Source organism: Dufourea novaeangliae, unplaced genomic scaffold, assembly GCF_001272555.1.
Source record: "Dufourea novaeangliae isolate 0120121106 unplaced genomic scaffold, ASM127255v1 scaffold187, whole genome shotgun sequence".
NCBI classification, from domain to species: Eukaryota; Metazoa; Arthropoda; class Insecta; order Hymenoptera; family Halictidae; genus Dufourea; species Dufourea novaeangliae.
In genome coordinates this window covers 1781848-1803493 of record NW_015374075.1, presented here as the reverse complement: position 1 = coordinate 1803493, position 21646 = coordinate 1781848, and the positions used below count along the sequence as shown (strand labels likewise).

General features: G+C 32.2%; 2 protein-coding genes across 6 annotated transcripts; one reads left to right on the top strand and one right to left on the bottom strand.

The window, feature by feature from the left end:
• Positions 1–402: 402 nt before the first annotated feature.
• On the bottom strand, positions 403–3528 carry LOC107190547 (WD repeat-containing protein 44). The gene is made up of 5 exons (XM_015579362.1): positions 3157–3528; positions 2906–3033; positions 2654–2791; positions 2278–2568; positions 403–2190 (listed from the first exon to the last, which is right to left on the bottom strand). Exons 1-5 carry the CDS (start codon positions 3467–3469, stop codon positions 457–459), a joined length of 2604 nt encoding a protein of 867 aa, XP_015434848.1. The 5' UTR covers positions 3470–3528; the 3' UTR covers positions 403–456.
• Positions 3529–4730: 1202 nt separating this feature from the next.
• LOC107190537 (fragile X mental retardation syndrome-related protein 1) lies at positions 4731–17615 on the top strand. Of its 5 annotated transcripts, none has more exons than XM_015579349.1 (14): positions 4731–4821; positions 5219–5271; positions 5942–6092; positions 6466–6629; positions 6711–6876; positions 7055–7125; positions 8863–8934; positions 10968–11115; positions 11252–11389; positions 11816–11854; positions 12338–12481; positions 12586–12796; positions 15232–15447; positions 16499–16610. In XM_015579349.1, the coding sequence occupies exons 1-14, from the start codon at positions 4771–4773 to the stop codon at positions 16528–16530; spliced, it is 1656 nt and encodes a 551-aa protein (XP_015434835.1). In that variant the 5' UTR covers positions 4731–4770; the 3' UTR covers positions 16531–16610. The 5 variants fall into 5 exon arrangements, with proteins under 5 accessions (XP_015434835.1, XP_015434833.1, XP_015434834.1 ...); XM_015579347.1 differs by having other exon boundaries at positions 4732–4821; positions 16495–17615; XM_015579348.1 differs by lacking the exon at positions 11816–11854 and having other exon boundaries at positions 4732–4821; positions 16495–17615.
• Positions 17616–21646: the final 4031 nt, after the last annotated feature.

The following is a 21646-nucleotide window of genomic DNA, read 5'->3' as shown; positions in this document are numbered from 1 at the left end:
AAAAATATCGCGTCGAATTTAAAAAACGTTAAAAATACACGTTACAAATCTATATGCGATCATTTTGTATGGCTTACTTAAAGCTTTCGTAGAAATTATAATTACAATGATGATTCAATCCATGACGAATCCAACTTTCTACTTGTTTCCATAAGAAATCCTAAAATATTGTCTGAGCATCGAACTCACAGGTGTTTTGGTATTACTAATTAGATTTCGTAAGCATTCTTGCAATACATCACAAAATATTCTGTCATTGAACATTTTTTAGCGCAATCGCGGTTTACTTTGAAAAACATAGTTTCAGTGAATCCTATATAATTCGCCGATGTAAAACATATATATATATATATATTATATATATGTATGTACATATATATGTACGTATATAATGTAGTGGTGTTCTTAGTATTTTCTAGTCATTAACAATAGTGCACAGATGAATTCAGTATGGTGTTATGCAAGAGCAGAAGCTGGTAGGGAACTGTGCTTAGGTTTCGTCTTGTTTAGGAAAACCTTTATGCAACCATTAAAGTCGGCGCTTACGAGAACATGGCCACCACAGCCTTTGGTGCGCTGTTCAACCACAGGATCAACGGGAGGAACATCTACGGTTGAACTAGCTAGATTCTTTGCGTCTTCTTTACTTTCCCATTGCTCCCTCTCTTCGATCTGTTTTATAATACTATCCGGATTTGGTGCAAACACTGCGCATGTCACTACAGCATTGTGAGATTTTATACCTTCCCAAAAGTCATTTCGATCTCTACGTACGCTCGAGAATTTCGAATAATCATGATGGGTCTTCCAGATGTAAATGCACTGATTTTCCGAACCACTAACTATATACTGCCCGTCAGGGCTAAAACTCGCTTTAATCTGACTACTAACGTTAACGTAACCTTTATATTTGCACGACAAATTTAAATCTCGCAAATCGTACAGACGGATGCGGCTATCGTTTGAGGTGACCAAGATCTTGTCTTCGCCTGGCATAGGCTCGATACCACTGATCTTTCTTCCTGTCGAATTCTTCCCTCTCGTCGATCGTACGTGTATCTGTGTGTGATATTTTAACTGATCCGTGTTGTAAAATATACATCGGCCATCGTACGAACCTACCACCGCAAATTTTCCATTCTGACAAAAGTTTGCGGCGGTAATCAATTTAGTTTGTCCATCAACTTCGTTCCACACGGCGACCTTTTTGTCCGGAATATTCCAAAGTCGAAGTTTACCGTCCAAAGACCCTGATAGAAAGTATCGATCATCCCGAGGATGAAATACTATTGCTGTAACGAAATCAATATGTTGGAAGCAACACAGGCATTCCTTCCGCGATATATGCCAGAGCCGCACAGTTTTATCCATCGACGAAGACAAAACGAAATAATTCTTAGACCATGATACGTCGAGCAAGTCTGAGGTATGACCGGTGTAAGTGCAAAATGGCTTCGGCATAAAAGGTCCTTTCGTCCCTTCTATTTCACTGAAGGCACTAGCCACAACGTTGGGATCTTCCATAGACTGTTGCGAGACCAAAGATTCCTGCGAAGGAGTTGGACTAACTTTTTCAGCGTTGTATTTAGTTCGCATATCTTGAAAATATGTGAAAGCATCGCGCAAAACCCAAATTCTTAAAACTCGATCCTGTCCTGCTGTAGCAAGTAGCCGTCCACAAGCAGAAAATTTCATACACCAAACGGGACCCACATGTTCCCCACTCAAGTCCTGCACATGCCGTAAGCAACTGAATTCGTATGGTCCTTTATGACTATTAGATGCTTTCAATTTAATACATTGCTGTTCACCAGGATAAACTTCATCTACTATATCCATAACGTCTTCCTTGTGTCTTGCATGAGATACTTCTTGGGCGATAGATTTGGCTTTGTCCATCGTTTTTTTTACAGTGGATCCTAAGAATCGTTTCAACTTTTGAGTCCTCTTTCGAACTCTGCCAACAGCCACATCTTCGTCTGGTGGTATACTGGACATTTTACTGTCAACGCTTTCCTCGTCACTTTCCTTCTCCTTCTCGAGACTAGAATTACTTATATATTCTGAAGTGAGTCTCATAATATGAAGCGACAAAGGATTAATACACTGTGGTAATTTATCTTCCGCTATACTTAATGGCACTCTTTCACCAGTGTCTAAGTTTAGTACAGTTACTTGTTCTAAAATTTCCTAAAACAAGATGAGCATATCATTGTTATTAACGCATTGGAGATTAACAAATTTCGTCTTCATCTAATATTTAAAACAATATCCTACCATGTCTGTTAAACGTTTTCCAGAATCTGTTCTTGTTCTTACAAACATGTTTAACTGTTTCACCATATCTTGATCACCAGCAGATTTTCGTCTTTCCTTTGAACCTGGAGGACTCAAACCGGAAAGCTTATGAGGGCCTAAGGAGTAACGGCCAATGCTGTTACTAGACATAGATCCCAATGGACTATTTGATTTATCACTTGATCTCACACTCATTAATTCAGCTTTCACTCTTTCTATTCTTTCTAATTCTTCCGCCGAAGGCCCTTCAGCTTTTGACTTGTCTTCATCCTACAGGTAAGGAAATAATTAGTATGTATATACATCAGACATCATATGTTAAAGTATATTTATATAAATATATTGTTATACAAACTTGTGGTTTAACAACATATTGTCCTTTTGTAGCAGATCGAATGTCAAGTGAGTGTTCAAATTCTCTAGTGATGGACTCAATAGTACTTGCTGGACTTGGTAATGGAGAAGCTGGTAGTACCGATTCTGTTGTAGAAGGCTAAAATTATAAATCTATGTTTACTTGCTGAATACGATACTATCTTCTCAATGATTTAAAACGAAAATATTTTTTATACTCTAAAATAATTGTACTAATTAAGAAGTATCGTACAGCAAGGTCAGTAGGTGTCTGAACTTTTGTCTTTTTTTTACGTCTAGGTGGTGCAACGGGTATTCCAACCACAGCAGTATCTTCATTGGACTTTCCATTATTCTTTGTACTAGCGATGACATCAGGTTCTTGAAGCATAACAGTCTTATCATTTTGTGAGTGAGAAGCATAGTTCGACCTACTGTTAACAGAGGATTCCTGTAGGATATCCCCTGATAACGTAAGGATGCTGGAGGACTGGGACACCTTACCAGATGCTGTGTCCTCGTCTTTGCTTGGAATACTAGCAATGGAGGACATCTGGCTATCACGGGTAAGGATGGCAGAAGGAGGACACTGGGTTACATTTGTTACAAGTACAGCAGAAGCATTGTCCCCAACTCCAGCTAAAATTCGACCCACTCGTCCTAAAGAGGTCATACTTTGTAGGCTAAGAGTATCGTGTTCAATGATTCTAAATGGATGAGTTGTTTTTGAAGGAGCAGGATATACACCCTCGATGGATGATGTTTGACTATCTGGAGGGGAACTGTTAATGGGAATATCATCATCTTCTGTTTGCATGCGCTGACGAAGTTCACGAAATCTCCTTCTACCCACAATTTTATCTGTACTAGATTCCTTTCCATCTTCTTCCTAAATTAATGTATATTCTTTATTAAAACTATGTTAGGTATTAAGTATGTAATATCAATCATTTTAATAGCAGTAATGTTTCACAAAAACATCATCATCGTCTGTTTTCTGATGGATGTCTGATGTATCCTTGGGTGGTATTTCAACGCTAAAGGATTCACGCTGTTTGCTCCTGCTATGAAAATCAAATACTGTTACATCAGTACTGTTATAATCAGTACTAAATAAGACAAAACAATCTTTAATACATATAAAATATAGAGGAAAGTAGACTGACTGAAAGTAAAATAAATACTACATTCCAATATAAACTGATTTATTAAACTATTGAAACAATGACATTGAAGATTATTTTCCAATATGTTTGGAATTGAAAAGCAACGATTAAAACACTAGAGAAGTAGCAACTGCCGGTTCTGAAATAACTGCATACAATCATGAAAATGATTGCATTAAAGTGCTCAATTTCAGACCTAACCAAAAATATAAAGCTATATAGGAACATGACACAACAGAAAAGGTAGACAATAGGAAATGATATAAAAGAAACTTCGAGGTCTAAAAGAAGATCGAATAATGTCATCGATCAAATGAAAATCGCGAAAGAAATTTTCGTAATCGGTACTGTTTTATAAGTGAACAGAGTTCAAATTGTTACAAAAGTTTTATAGTAACGATCTATAATACGTGCACATTATAAATAAAATATTATTCAGGATCTTGAATAGAGTCACATGATAAGCGAATATTAGTCAAGTTACCGTGAGTTACGGTGGGAAGTATCATCCTCCGCATCAAAAAATTCTTCGGAATCGCTGCTTCCAGACATTGTCGTCTGCACTGAATGATTAGTAATAATAATATTATCCGCATCGGTACTGTCAAGGCGCGTCACGCGTTTCGCAAAATCGCGAATACCAAGACCAGACAAAAGCGAGTATAGGATTGCGAATGGCACGAAGTCATGATTTGACTTCCAATAGCGGTTACAGAAATGCACAGCTCTGTGCTAACGTACTGGCTGCGTATTTCAATTATCCTAGTTCTTTCGAACGTAAATTAACGATGCGAAAGTGGTAACACTGCACGAGTCTGTCCAATAAAGAGGCTGCATCATGGAAAAGAGTTGCGCGATTGGTGAACAACGAGTTTGCAGCCTCGAACTCGTGCAGCTGCCCGCTCGCCAGCATGCCTGCTGCAAAGGAGGCGAGCCGTCACACAAAAGCAAGATGGAGGATCTCACAGTCGAAGTATGCGGCGAAAACGGAGCAAATTATAAGGTTCGTTCTGTGAAAAGTATACAAAAAACAGGGCGAAAGGTCGAGGCCGTGGATAGACCAAGTCACGGCCCATGGCGCGGTTCTAATCTCACAAAAGAGACGCCCGTACTTCGCGAAAGCGCGGCCCTCAAATGTTCGCGAGGTAACGCGGCTTCCTCCGACGCCATGTCTCGTTTGACAGGGCGTGATTTTCGTCAGCTTTTAATGTTGCAATCCGTCCTGATGTTATTCCAATTCACCAAATCGCGTTTCCTTTATATAAAAATTACAGAAACACCGCTTTCGTCGGTATCCCGAATGCACCCCGATATTACGCTCGATTTTCTTATGCTACTCGCTACTACTCTTCTGATTTCTGGACGAGTGTCTTTACATGCTTTATGTTTCATTTTTTCAGGCCTTTGTCACCGACGTCTTTGAGGACGAGGTTCTGGTACAGTTCGAAAATGAGTAAGTTCTTCCTGTACTTTTCGAGTAACTATTTAACTATTAGTCTTTGGAACAGATCACTATGATTAGCTATGCTAATACAAACAGTATAGTTTTTTTGAGCACAAGAATTATACCATTTTTATCAATCACACTCTAAATACTTGTCCCGATGATATCGAAAGTCCATGATTTTCATAAATATTAGTCGTTATTTGTACATATATGGCTATTATTTTTTATGGTATTTTTACATATTTTACCTTATTTCTAAATACAATAACAATTGCTGTTATATATACCTAGGTATTATGAAGAATCATTAAAGTTTAATATAATCTTTTAACGAGTCTTTTATCGTATTATAGGAATATCTTTGATATGATCATAAACGTAGCAATTGAAAATAACTATTTTACATGGAAAATGTATATAAAAATAATAATTTAAATCTGTTTTAAATCCACTAAAGCATAACAACTGTGATGATAATACTTTTATTATATAAGTTATAGTTTTAGTATATATATATATACATATATATATATATATATATGCGTATGTACAGTTTTTTAAAAGTTTATTGTCGTTTATGAGTTATTTCATTTGTACAAAGTATGTTGCAACATTGGGCAAGAGGTTTACATATAATTTACTTACACAATGTAATAATGTATACTTTTCATTTTAGTTGGCAAGCAGAAGCAAAGTTCCCATTTTCTCAAGTACGTCTACCTCCAAAAGAAGGTCCGAAAACTGAATATGCAGAGAATCAGGAGGTTGAAGTACTTTCTAGGACTAATGAGCATGAACATTGGGGTTGGTGGAAGGCAACTAGTAAGGTTAGTAAGAATTGGTCTTACTTTTTTTTTTGCATATTACTCATGAAAAGAAATATGTACTGAAGTTTCATTAATTTGTGTATAATGCGTATATATACATATATGTATTGTTACATATGTATTTCTTAACCCTCGAAGTCCGGATTGCCAAAATCGGCGGAGGGGTCAATCGTGATCTATAAAAACATCTCGAAATATTTGCTTCCATGCTATATAAACAGTTCGATGACACTGATTATCAACGGGTCGCCGGTGACCCGGACATAGGAACGCGTGGGTTAATAATTTTATTTTTTTTAAATTGATATTTCAAACACTGATGGTTTTAATTGTATTTAGAAACATTATTTATATAATGAAATTAATGTTTCAGATGAGCAAAGGAGGTTTTCAAGTAGTTGAATATTCAGGCTGGGAATGTGCTTATACTGAAATTGTAGGTAGCGAGCGAGTGAGGCCCAAAAATCCTAATCCCCCTATTGATAAAAATACATTTCACAAGATCGAAATCGAAGTACCTGAAGATCTGAGAGAATTGTATGTAATACGTTCTGTTCTTTTCAGTCATTTAAGACCATTATTTTATTATGCTCTAAAAAGATTTTTTAATGTGTACAGTGCCAAAGTGGAAAATGTACATAAGGATTTTCAAAAAGCGATAGGTGCGGCTGTGTGCCGATATGTGCCTGAACGAGGAGTATTGCTGGCCATCTCCCGTCACGAAAATTTACATCGTCACAGTAGCGTGCTCCAAGAAATGCACTTTAGAAGCTTATCGCAAAAGGTAATTAGTGAAGTTACTATGGTCGTCAATTACTTTTTTCTCAACTAATTTGCAAATAATTTGGCAACATAATGCTATTAAAAATGTAATTGGTATAGCTATACAAATAAATTATATAGTACCATAATAGGATCAACATTCCTTCTGAAATACATAATTGTTTATTTGTATGTTACAGGTATTACTTTTAAAAAGAACTGAAGAAGCGATACGTCAACTGGAGTCAACTAAACTTCAGACGATTGGGGGGTAAGTAAAGAACATTTAGTCTTGGTGTTGCAATTAACAAATCTTGTGATATTTAATACCTGTCCCTATCCATATACTGTCCTGGTTACCATCCTGTCTGTGGTTTGCATTTACTGGCAGAAAAGATTCATTATATTTCCAATCATTAACTAATATGTTTGCTTCAACATCATATCATTTTTATGAATGTCGTTATATAATTACACTAAAAACGTTTACTATACCTTTCATTTTCGTTTCCCAATGTTACATTTGTGATTGTATATAAAATCTTCAATAAATTTACCATTATACATTTACAAGATTCATACATAACTTTACATGTCAGTTGCCATTTTATTTCTTTTACTACTGTCAATCGCAAAAGCACAAAGTGCATATTGTAATAAATCAGCACATGATGTATTTTTCCATCTGTCTTTTAGCAAATGTCACTTTCAGTTGACATACTATTCTGTTACTTTTAAAATATTTTTGTACATATAGGGTAATGCTATGTTTTCCATTATTTGCTGATTACAATCATCAGGTACATAAATTATGATTAGATCAATTTTATTTAATGTGTTTCATAGAACACATTCATATTAAATGTTTTAAGTATATTTACTGCTACTTGTTGTTTTTCTACTTTAAATCATTTCGTTCATAAGTAAACAAAAGTATATATCAAATTCTATTAAGAAATAAGGAAACCTTCTACACCGGTACCCTTTAGGAACATAAATGATATCCTTTAACTGCAATTTTATATTAACTGTTGTTATTAAGTAAACGTGATTGATGTCCACATAATTAAGTGTTTAAATTACAATTTTTAAATATGAAATTTTAATGAATAGTGTACTTTATATAATACAAAAAAAGACAATATGCATGCACTTTGAATTTTCATGTGTTTCATTACATATATATCTATAATATATATGTGTGTATATATATATATATATATTTAATCATCTTCATTCATTCGAATACACAGGATCAAGTTATGCAAAATGTTTGTATATTAACAGTTATATTAAAATTCACAAAAATCTTTGTAGTTGTAGATGCTTGACATATTCCAGCAAGTAAACACACTATCTGTCTGAGTAACTAATACATGCAATTAGGGCTACCGCTTGCACTTGAAATTTGTTTATCGTGTTATATTCTTGAACACTAATTGTTTTTGATGAAATATCTTACACTAAGATACACAATATTCTCCAAAACATTCAAGTAACGGGTTTGTATGATTTTTTAGTAGAATATTAAAAATAATCAGGATATTATCCAAATAATAATGCTTAATATATCTTCGTAATTTAGTAAAAATTGAGTATACATTTTTAAATACTAACTCTGTATACCAATTTATTTTAATACAGGTATAATTCTAAAGAAATACTCAATATAATGAAGAGAAGGCAGTACTTTTTATGCAGGGTATATTTTTAGATTATTAGTATACTAACAGGGTAGGTGTATGGAAAGTAAATAGTAGTTTTTGAAAAGTTTGTAACATTGTATTTTTACTATTACCAGACGAGTGACTTCTGTTCCATCAGAATACGAAAACTTTACTAACTATGTTTACTAACTATAACTTAATACGAATGGAAGTGGATTTTGAATGAAATTTAATTCATTTATTGGCGAGGAGCAAACAGACAGAATGGCAGGGACACAGGATAGGGCCACCTTACACATGACTTTCCACTGAGTTACACCAGAGTTTGTTTCTCATTTCAGCAAATTTAGATCTTCAAACTTTATATATCAGCGTGTCTCAGACTTTGAGGCAGGAGTGAAAACAAATTCAAGGTGAGATCAGAGCAGCGTGGTTTAGACTTAAGTTAACATTAGCTTATTGTATGACAAATTTTACACAGCTGCATTTTTCCATTGAAAAATGAAATTACACTATAAATGTGCATGCTTCGGCGTTGTGTAGATCATTCAGTGAGACCCAAATGCTTTAAAATACACAGACATATAAAATTTATTGTTTATTCTTTTCAATTTATTATACGTTCTGTAGTAAAATTATTTCGTAAATGATGAATTAGTGAATAATTATAAACGTGTAGCTGTGATCAGTTTCAATTCCTTTACCCTTTTTTTTTTACATTTATGTGTTTAAGTAGAGTTTTACGTTCATTCATTTTGTCCACATAAGAAAATACATTCTGGCCTGCCAATGTTTGAGAAACACTGATATATTAAGTGTGTTGCACAGAAATTTAAATAACTGGTAACTCTATATCGTATTTTATCAAAAGTTAATGACTTAATTACAAAATATATAATGAGGATAATGAAAATTAATATAAGCTTTAGTATTGAATCATTTCTGTTAGGTCGTTATGAAATTTTTAATTCTATTATAATTATAATATTACACGATTTTGTATGAATTTTTACAAAGGATGTAAATAATTCACACTGATTCTGTTTAAAAAAAATTTATTTATACATAAATACCATAATAACATACATATTTCTCATTCGTCAAATATAATTTTTATGTTCTTTGAGAAAGTTATATTTCATGACAGTTTAGTGTAGATCTTTAAAAGTATTTTTATCTACAATTACCACTTATAATTTATGTGAACAGAAACTAATACATCTATACATTTTCTATTACACTATAAAGATTAGAAAGACAGAATACATATCACACTTTTCCTTGTTACTACAATGAGGTATTAAATAATATGATAGAAAAGATAAATACTTCGATTAAAAGCTCTCCGATTTTTCAATGATGCTCTAATCATAATCGTAAGTTTCAGGAATTGTATTACAAAATTTATAATAGTTTGCCTATTTTAATAACAGGAACGTATGCATGCTTCATACAATCACGTCATTTTGATTTCATTACTTTCAATCCCATGTACTTTCTCTTCAAACTCATAATTACATAATTCTTTCAATGAACTTATTCGTATATCTTATTATATACATTTTTATGCATTAAAATATGTGTTTATTCCAGTTTTTTTAACCCTTTGAGTGCGGAGTACTTCAAAAATTAACACTTACAGTGGACAAGACTCTGTTCACGATGATGATAGTCGCAGAACTTTTTCAAGTACCGCATATTGTATGAAATTACTAATTATCTATGGAATGAATAATTCAAGCTTTCATTTGATCTTTTTTTATATAAAGTTGCATAAATATTATTTAGTTTGTTTAATTTTTATTCCCATAATATTATCCGATATTAACATTTGGATGAATCCATACATATATGCGTTCTTAGCACTCAAAGAGTTAATGATTGCGTACGTTTGTGGGTGATTAATGAAATAAATTAACATACACTTCAACTGAAATTTGATTATTATGAACTACTTAGAACGAATATGAGATTTATTCTTAACTTATCCAAAAGTTGTCTACTATTACTTTTATCTGCCAAGATGCAAGCCACAGACAGGACTTTCAATTATAATAAAACATTTTGTTCTTCATAATTGTACCCTAACACACTGATATAATATTGCATGTTATCAACAAAAAATATATATCTTATAATTTTAATATAAAATTGGCAAAAATTTTTTATTTTCTGTGTATGTAAGCACTTAAGTCTTTATTTATATAAAAAAAAAATTATATTTGCCTTTGGGTAGTATTCATTAACATATTACTAAAACTAGCAATTATTATTAACATTATTACTAAAACTAATAATATTAGTTTGATTTCTGTAAACTTTCTTTAATCTAATTATAGTGCAACATGTTATTATGGTTACCTGCATTATTTCAGCAGAAGAAATTGTATGCTCTCGTTTTGCTTCAAAACTAAATATTTGAAAGAGAAAACGCTTTATTTTCTAGATACACAGATGAATTTAATGTACGGGAAGACCTGATGGGTTTAGCAATTGGTGCTCATGGCGCAAACATTCAACAGGCAAGGAAAGTTGATGGAATTACGAACATAGAACTAGAAGAAAATTCGTGCACGTTCAAAATATATGGACAGGTAATTATATAAAATTTTATTTACCCTATACATCCTCATATATTTTCTAAATATCAATCGTTTTTATTTCATTGACCACTCTATTCATTGAAAGTAATTCAGAGTAGTTAAGTAATACAGTGTTATTTGGTTACAGACACACGAAGCTGTTAAAAAGGCTCGTTCCATGCTTGAATATAGTGAAGAATCTATACAAGTTCCGCGTGTTTTGGTGGGCAAAGTAATTGGAAAAAATGGTCGTGTAATTCAAGAAATAGTAGACAAAAGTGGTGTAGTAAGTATATTTATTCTATTATTTGTTACTCTGGTAAGTTATACATTATTATTACAGTATTTTTTTTCCTCTTTTTTGAAACATAAAGTTGTGATACATTTAGTTTACCATTACATTCAGTATGTTTGGTTTGAAGTATACACATACTTTTTTTCTTTTTCGAAAAATTTTTGGACCTTCATTAATTTGATGCAATAATTGTGTACATAAATTTAATCTAGACATCGTATGTGTGTACCTTTACTTTGATAATTAAGTTATTTTGATGCATTTTATTTAAATATATTTAATTGTATTGTCATGTTCTAGTATAATACTTTTGTTGAAAGGAAATAGCTTAATTTATACAATCATATTGTAATGAAAATGGTAATTATTTGCTGTGGGTTGGGTACATGCTATACAAACCTTGTTTGTTCTCGGTAGATAACAACTGGTTCGAGTGGGAATGTATATACTGATAGAGTAAGTATATCATGTTCATTGTTTTTGATTTCTTTCAGTTAGTTCAGTCGAATGAATTATATATTGTTAGGAATATTTTCAAATTTTACGCAGCCCACTCGAGCCAGCCCCACCCAATAATGAAAAATTTCCTTTTTTTCTATTATTAAAAAATTTCATGCCACGCATACGTCGCTCATGTCGATGCATTTGTTTTTCGTCTACAGCTATTTAAACTTTAAAATTATCAGTTGTTTTTGTTTTCAAAAGAAGATTTAAGAATTAACATTTCCGAAATATTGTTTGAGAAAAACTTTTAAATTTATGTAATCCAAATAATTCGTTACAAAACAATATTCAGACAAATTTTACAGCCTGATCTCTAACAAGGAAGGTGATTGAAAATTAAAGGAGTATGGATGTGATATTAGATTAAAAAATTCGTACTAGGATATTTATTAACGATATACTAAACAATATGATTCTGAATCATATAAATTTCAGGTACGTGTAAAAATAGAAGGAGACAACGAACCTCAACCTACAATTCCAAGAGAAGAGGGTCAGGTGCCCTTCGTCTTTGTTGGTACTGTTGAAAGTATTGCTAATGCGAAAATGTGTTTGGAGTATCACTTGGCGCATTTGAAGGTACAATTGAAATAATATACACTCTACTTTCCACATTTCATACTTTTAATATTCCTATTAGTTATATATGTACTATATACAATTTTTTATTACTTGTTTTTAAGGAAGTAGAACAATTACGGCAAGAAAAATTAGAAATTGACCAACAACTAAGAAGTATACATGGATCTACCACGGGACCAACGCCCAACTTTCCTCCAACAAGACGAGGAATGATTGCAGGCCCAGAGGAAGGTGGTGGAGGTCGAGGAGGTCGTGGGGGTCAATCTCGTGGACGTGGTAGCAGGGCTAGAGTTTCTACCAGACACAATGCCGGTAATACTATTACTGACTATATCAAGAATGTAGAAAACACACAAAAACGTAGTGGCAGAACCGGGGGACACAATACCAGAGACAGTAGATCTAACCCAGACCTAGTTAGTTAGTCAATTTGTAGGTCGCACAGTAACCTAATCAAACCAAATCGGGCAGAACCGGTGGACGCAACACCAAAGACAATAGAGAATGCAGAGATTTTAAAGACAAAGGATGTCTTAACACAAAGTAACATTTGATAACTTGTTATTGACGTTAAATCAGTACTAGAATAATTACTATACAATATTCCTAGTAGAAACTCTTTTATTCAGATTTAACATAATGTCGTTTGGCCTGAGTTAACAAAAATGATGATTATTCCTGTTACACTCGTTATTATTTGTAACGTAGTATAATTTGCAGGTGTGAATAAAACACTGGATAGTAACTTTAGGGATTCATAAGTTTCGTTGACAAAAAAAGTTTTAATATCCATATACGTCCAGAAATAAATAATTTTGTTAGCAATTTCAATTGTGAGTCTAATAATATGTAGCAATCAATAATATAAATTCGTAATTAATATATTGTATCTAATACTACTTTTAAGCAACTATTAATTTATAAACTAAAATGCCAATAATATTTGAAACAATTTGTTTCTGGATATATGTTGAGCTTCTTTGTTCTTCAACGAAAAATAAATTTTGAATCTCCAAAGATTATACTATAATTTATTCAAACTTCGTGTAACTTATTCTGCCTTTAATACGTTTACTATGATAGACTCTGCACGCTTCTTGTTGAATTCTGTTAAATTAATTTTTAAGAAGACAATAGTAATTTTATAAAAAAATATTACAGAAATTATAAAGAATTCTTTAATACACAACAAATGTAATAGGACTAACACAAGCGGAGGTATAACAAGAAATGTACATGTCTTATATCGCAGTAAACGTAATAATATATAACAAAATATTCGTTTTCAACACTTCTTGAAAAATTATGTTTACTTGTTTCATGTACATTCATTATTTTTCATTATGTATAACTATAAATACTAATAGTATGTATTACTATACATACAGTAAATAATATTTGCAAATATATTTTCCGGTAACAACTAAAAAAATGTTAAGAATTATTGAGAAAGATTCCAATACACGAGTTTGTCCTTTAATCGATTCTTTAAACTTTAAACTATTCCCTAAATACGAAAAATCTGTAAATCTGTTCATACAAGCATAAAAAATATGGATTAACTATATAAAAAATTAAATACTTTCTGTTTAGTATATTAATACATTTAATATCTTCTGTTTATGTTCGAGTTAGGGGAATTCGGTCTATTTAAATCGAATTTAGTGTGTATTAACTTCTTAGAATGGTTAGAGTTTCTTCATTGTTAAATTACATAGATTTGAAACCACACTTTGCTCTAAACCGTTTCAGTTATTTGATGTTTTACTTGTACATCGTTATTCGTTATTCATTATGTTCGTTCATAATTACATTACATTTCTTTTACTTCAGATCTATAGATATATTAACAATTCGCCGCATTTGTAAACATGTCATTACGCAGTGTATACAATTATGGTACATTAGATACTAATAATAATGACCATATGCATTTGCATGTATGTATTTAATAGAAATGCATGTAATTAAGAAGTATCATATGGTGTGATTGCTTAAAAATTAAATATAATTTTATACCTTATTTTGTGTGCGAATTGTCTAATATAATATATTCTACCAATAATTAATATTACAAAGTAACAAATGGTTTGCGAAAAATGTATAGTACTGTATGACGGTATTTAATATTTCATTCAACTTATGATACACGTATTGTAGGATGGAAGATGAAAAATTCAACATAATAATATATTAAATTTAATTAACTTTATTAACTCTAACTATTAACAAAACTGAATGTTAATGCCGTAGATTGTTTAAAGTTGCTCAGAAACAGCTATTATGTTATTCTTTTTATTAATAATGTATTTAAATACGTTTTGTAATAAAACTTGTCTTGTAAAACACCTCCAATTGAATCTGATTTTTATGGTAGAAGATTTAGTCAATAATTATTACATACATTTTGCAAGTACTATCAGCTATTTTAATGTAGTTAAATACAATTTTCTCGTGCCACATAAGTTGATACAAGCATAATAATAATCAGGGAAAGATTAAAAGATTAGTGAACTTAATTTCTCAAGATGCTTCTTCATTTCCTATTAATACCTTTAATTCTTATAATGGTGAGAATTGTTATTAACGAGTTAGATTCTACATTGATCATCATCTACTACAAGTAAGAACACTAATCTTTCATGATTACATTTGATTTACAAAGTCATTAAAGGTATCCTGTTTTCATCATGTTCTGTTCATGTATTTGCATTTAATGTTTGTTATAAATCATATTCAATTTATAGGATTGCGTCGAGATACTTTAGATGGTAGTGAAGATCGTGTAAGAGATCTACCTCCAAGAGGTGGCCACCAAGGTAGTGCCGGAAATTCAGGATACATGGGTGGCAGACAAGGTCGTCCTCCACCTCAACGTAGAGATCGTAGGGACGAACGTCGTCGAACTACCGATGATGAAGACACGGTTCTTGATAGCCAAGATGTTTCAAGCATTGATAGAGGTAATAGCATTACTTCAATACTATTCTACACTAGACCAACCGTTTCGTCCTAAAGAGAATCAAATATTAAATTAAAATGCTTTTGAGAGTGGCATGGATTGTGAAGCAAACACTTGTGACCATCTAACACTAACAGTATCAACGATGACTACTAATGCACGCTACTAACATATGCAGTAGCTTAATTTACACTTGATTAGGTATATGTATATTTAAACACTACATTCTTCATAATGAAATATAAAAAAAGATGGTCACAGTGGTTTGTCTATGCATAGAATCTGTATCAAGTGTGGAGGCAGGACCTAAAAGCATAAGGCGAAGACGACTTCGACGTTCTCGGCAACGTAGTTCTACACCAACAAATAATCAGAGAGGTAACTATATCTAAAAAATATAATGGAATCCCTTTAGGACGATCGGTTTTAGTAAGGTCTATTAAGTACAGTATTAACCGTTTGCACTCCAGTATAGTCAAATGGGAACCACTTCAGTCGAGTGTTTTGGTCTGTTGTCGCTATAGAGGAACCATTTATATAAAAAGTAGTTTGTTACAAAATTAACCGTTAAACAGCATTTATTTATTTTACGGAGGTTAGTCTGCACGCCAATGTCTGTAATAGGAATAATTAGTTTGATCGCGTACAAATCATACAGATGTTCTATATCTTATGTATGGGCATTTGAATAAAAGTATTATTATAGTTGTTTGTTCCAGAAATTAATTTCTTGCCGAAAGATTGTATATTTTCTATTTTTCGAAACAATCTTTTGATGATTTGCAGGCATATGTCAGATACAAATAATAAATCTACACTTTTACACGAGTAAGATATTTTTATGACATAATACATTTTTCAATTAAACTTAATATCTTTAATACGTTGGAATCGTAGTATGAACTTGCTTTTACGTAAAAAAAAGAGTAGAATTGGTAGGCGCCTAATTTGTCAGAAAAATTGGACCGCAACCGGTTAAGTGTGTACATTTAAATCAGTTTTAAGTTTCATACAGAAATATTCAAAGTTAATCTATGCATTTGTTTAGGCAGCAATGCCGGCCCAGGCGACCAATCAACAGTAACTAGTAAAGAAGGAACACCAGCAAATGACATTTCTGCTACTAACAACAGTTCCCAAGGGCCCAAAGGCCAAAGAGAACCACGGGTACGCCCTCCTCGTATGCAACAGAGCAATAAGCCTAAGGAAGCTCTGGTTAATGGTACCAGTGGCTAAATAACCATTGTGGTCAACACCTGCTACTTATGTATAACATTACACCCGATGAGAGCTATTAACACCCAGCACATAACATGACGCATACCTACGCAAGGACTACACGATTATGGAACGCGACATGATTAGTCTACGCTCGTTGTTAAGACTGTTTGCTACCGATAAGAATACGACAATTGTTTAAGAAATCGTCATTCTCCTTAAACACATTTAAGGACACATATTAATATCCATGCATGGTTTAGTTTAATGATAGTAATTATGCTATCATGTTTGATATATGGATACATTCATTGGGAGGTAGTAGAAGCATTTGGTAAAAAGGAATCCCCTGATTGTGAAACTGTGCCTCATTTTTATACCGAGCTCCCAACTTGTGTGACAGCAATTTGGACGTACTATAAAGTACCTCTTAATCACTTGAAATGATCCAATAATAGGCTGGATATACGTGGCTCGTACGTCAATTATCAATTTGAGCAATTTTCGTCTAGATGTGTCGCTATATTTATTGCAAGAAAATACAATACGTACGGAAACACATAATGTCATCAATTTCAATGTTCTTTCTATGTTTCCTTCATGAATTCTTGTTATAAAAAGTTTTCAATATAGTTAAAGCTATATTACGTATAGAGGTACGAATTTCGTGTTATTTTGTATTCGTTTTTTCTCTTTTTTTTTTTTTTTAAGCGACACTTGAGCCCACCTGCTGAAACTGTTTTGCGACATAACTAGGACGAAACTTATTGTGATGCAGGAAAAATGGATTTCCGTTGTTAGACATAACAATGGTAGGCGGCAGCTGCATGAAATCTGAGTTAAAAGGTGTTCCCAATGATGTTCCTTCTATTTACTTCACAAGATTGAGTTTTTTTTTTGGTTTACGATTATTAGTAGAATTATTTAACGACACTAGATTTTTATGTTTCCATGCTGAGTGTTGATTAATAATACCATGATGAATGCTAAAATGACTTATTTGATTGTAAAAGAACACAAATGGGTGTGCACAAGAAGTCGGTTTTTATTTCCGGGTTCACTTTCACGTAATTTAGTCTTTTTTTTTTATTACAGTCTAAGCATACTATATCAAATATTAGGATTTGATATAAAGTTCTTTTCCGCATTGTTTCGCATGATTTAAAAGGAAAGTAAACGTATACTTAGTAATACCAATGTATGATGTGCCAGAGAAGGAATGATACATGTTTTATGATATCTAGCTGAAGTGCAGACTTAGCGCATACCTTTATTACTATAATACTACTTAGTCGAAATGTGGATGTCTGAGAAAATAAAGTAGCTTTACTATACTAAGCTATAAAATAGATATGGCAAACTGTTTTAAATTGACTATCAGTGAAAATTAAAATTCAAATGTCAATTTAAAACACTTGTCTCTTCTTCCGGATATGACAACAACTAATCGGACGTGTCTCATGGATTTTGCAAAAACGCATGGCGGTTGATGCAACACTTGACACCAACAAAACAGCTGCCATTTTATCTGAATATTCTTATGGCGGCCAAAAACTGAGATATCCCCCAACTTGCTTGTTTCAGATACATTTGTATTGATTGCAGTTTGTGCATAATTTAAGAATAAAACATTTCTGTACATAGAGCGGTCATTAGTACGGTGAACCACAATTTTTCCAAAACATTAATAATCATTTTCTAATCTTGTCACTGGTTTTAAAATATAACCTTCATCCCTATCCTCGCATATAAATTAAATAGTTTATATTATGTAAGCAGTATTCTGGATATACATATTCTTTTCGAATATTAGTTTCCATTGAGCAGTGCATGTTAGTTTTAACGATTTGATTCGGATTTGCAAAAAAAAAAAAGTAATATTTGGGACACGTTATACATATATATATATATAAGTAATTCAGGTACTATTTATTATGAAAATTATACATATACAATGATAGTCAGTTTACTTATCAATTTGTAACTTTGTAGAAGTAGACGCAATTTTACCTTTTATATCTTTTATTGCTCTATTTGTTGTGTCAATCTCTCTCTCAATTAATTCTCTATGTGTTTATGGCTTTTTATAATTTATAAAGTCGATAGTAGAATTAAAATTGTTTTGCTTAATGAATATTCTAAGACGTGCGTTTTATGCACATTATTACAGCTACAAAGTTATACGACAGGTATTATAATAAAAGAAGAAGTTTTAGATGCATTGCATCGAGGTATAAAAATTGAGGTAATTATATCGACTTCGATTGGGGTGTAATAACCCATTATTTATATAGATATATATATATATATATATATATATTCGGTGATCACTGCGATAAATCACCGTCAGTGATTTTGCACGCCATCTCTAACTGAAATCGTTTTGTAATTTGTAGTTTAGAAAGTGGGGTCATAGAACCCCCCGGTGTAGCGCTAGAGACCCGTATTGTGAGATGGTGGGGGTCATAGAACCCCTGGAGGAGGCGCCAGAGGCCCAGGTGGTAAGAATGTGGGGCCATAGAACCCCCACAGATGGCGCCAGAGACCCCGTGTGGTGAGAGCGTGGGTTCATAGAACCCCCAGTAGACGGAGAGCACCGATACCACGGCACGCTGTACCGTACTCTCTCGTTCGCACACCTCCTCCCAAAGACCACTGAAATTCCTGGGACGCGTCACACCGACGGAGAGCATCGATACCGCGGCTCGCTCTACCGCTCTCGCTCGCACGCCGTGACGTCACCTGATTCCCGGAATCCCGCGGCTACGAGATACAAAGGAAATTGTAAACCGCCGGCCAAAAGGTAGATTTGATAGACTATTTATGAAGCAACATCTATTCTGAATTTGTCTGTTACAAATATACAAATGTAAGGCAAGATATAAAAACGAATAAAACAAGAACATGTAAAAGTAACATTAATAAAATGTCCATTAACGATGCATTTAGAATAAATTGTCGTGTAGATAAGTAAAAAAATATATACTTTTCTGTTTCATGGTTCATGACTGTCATATTTATCCCTTAACCTTAAACTGAAGCATCGGATATTTTTATTCCCGTCAAATCGTATAGATACACGCAATATGAATTAAATATATAACACTTCATTTGAGCTAATAATACTCAGAATTCATACTTTATCGGTAACATCGGGTATTGACACCAACATGGTAACAGGGTTACATAGCCTTATGAACGTGGGACAGAAAAAAACATTGGATGATAGGTGTATTCTATACCTAATCGGTGGTTATATAGTATACAGTGAAGGAATAATTAGAAACAATGAAGAATAATGAATAAATTAATGATTATAAATTATAATCTACATGTTACCTAGACTAGAGTCGGCTATAGTACAGCATATAGTTGCCCCATTCTTATTGGTCCTTACTGTTGATGTCCATTGATGTTCGTTACACTGGTTACACTCTGCCCATTACCACCCATTACCCTCGTCAAGATTTATGAACTATGTATACATATATAAGATACAGGGTGAATAACAAGAAATCGTGAAATACTTCTTACAGATTTTTAATTATTTACAAGGAAAAAGATATGTAAAACAAAAGTTGAATGATCTTGAAAAAAAACAAACATAATTTCCTGTCAAAATTATCAACGGATTTTTAAATGAAACTTATTAGTTATTTCTTGTTTTTAAATTCACTATTAGACATTTAAAGAGTTCTGTCTCTCATTACTTTTCCTGTAGTGTTTGGCTATTAATTTTGCAACTATTTTTACTAAGATTTTTTAATAGTACTAAATACAATTTATATAAAAAAATTTTGTGTAAAAGGTATGAACAATACTGGAATTATTTTTAAAATTAAATTAGGTAATACACTTTTTATTGTTCATAAATGAGAAGAATCAATGAATTACGAGTTTTATTATTGATTACAAATCTATTTAATTTAATGGTAAAAAATAAGTTGTACATCACTGAAACAAATTTGAACATCATGTATCATTTTTAATGATAAAATCAAGTTATGTTTACATTGTGTACAATTGGGCAATCATTTTTTTTATATCAGATTATTACTTTATTAGATCGTTGCAAGAAGGTACTTTGAAGATCTAATTTCGTTTCTAAATATTCCGATTGTCGTTCATTACACTAGACAATGATATTTCTAGTATATTTAAGTTAGTCGACAAAATAATGCTACAATATATTTGTTTAGAAAAATATATTTTGGGAAATTACATAAAGTAGGATAATTGTGTTTTTACATATGAAATGCATAATTTCCTTCTTTATTAATTTACCTATATTCAGAATTATTTATGAAAAAAGGTCAACAATATTTCTCTATAGGTACTTAACCCTACATAATAAGAAAAAAATTCAACGTTATTTTTCGATTAAAACCAACAAAATTGCAATGAAAATTGTATTCTATGATAAATAGGGATTACTATGAAAAACCACAGAAAGAATTGTAACTACTTAACAAGAACGGAGAAAATTATTTTACTAATACTATAAAAAGAATGGAAATTTTGCAATCACTAGTTGAAATAGAAAATTACAGTGCAAAATTAACCTTACACAAATTTTAAATATGTACAAACCAGCAATACCAGTGTTACCATTATTTCTTTCTCAGAAATGTGATTGAAAAAGAAATTACATTATTTTATAATTGCCATAATCATTATAATAAATAGTTTTCATTGCTTAACAACGTTTGTGTTCAAGATATATTACAACTTTTATAGTGTTTACGCTATAAAATCATTTATAGTTTATAATTAGCTCCTAAATCTTAATATAATTAAGCTTTGTTCGTTGCCATATATCTCTGTACTCTGTTTCGTATTTCATAATTTTCTTGAACTTGTTTTCAACAACAGAACTGCACGAAACAAGAGATTAGTTGTTACATGTTAACAGAATGACATTATTTCAGCATTACATATTCTTGAATCACAAAATAAATTATTTGTAATAATTAAAATAAATT

Coding starts and splice junctions, on each gene's coding strand:
- LOC107190547 (XM_015579362.1), bottom strand. CDS start 3,469: ATGCAAACAGAAGATGATGATATTCCCATTAACAGTTCCCCTCCAGAT. Junction 3,034..3,156: donor AGACGAGGACACAGCATCTG/GTAAGGTGTCCC, acceptor TTATGCTTCAAG/AACCTGATGTCATCGCTAGT. Junction 2,792..2,905: donor AGACACCTACTGACCTTGCT/GTACGATACTTC, acceptor TTATAATTTTAG/CCTTCTACAACAGAATCGGT.
- LOC107190537 (XM_015579347.1), top strand. CDS start 4,771: ATGGAGGATCTCACAGTCGAAGTATGCGGCGAAAACGGAGCAAATTAT. Junction 8,935..10,967: donor GGAGTGAAAACAAATTCAAG/GTGAGATCAGAG, acceptor TTTATTTTCTAG/ATACACAGATGAATTTAATG. Junction 11,116..11,251: donor CGTTCAAAATATATGGACAG/GTAATTATATAA, acceptor ATTTGGTTACAG/ACACACGAAGCTGTTAAAAA.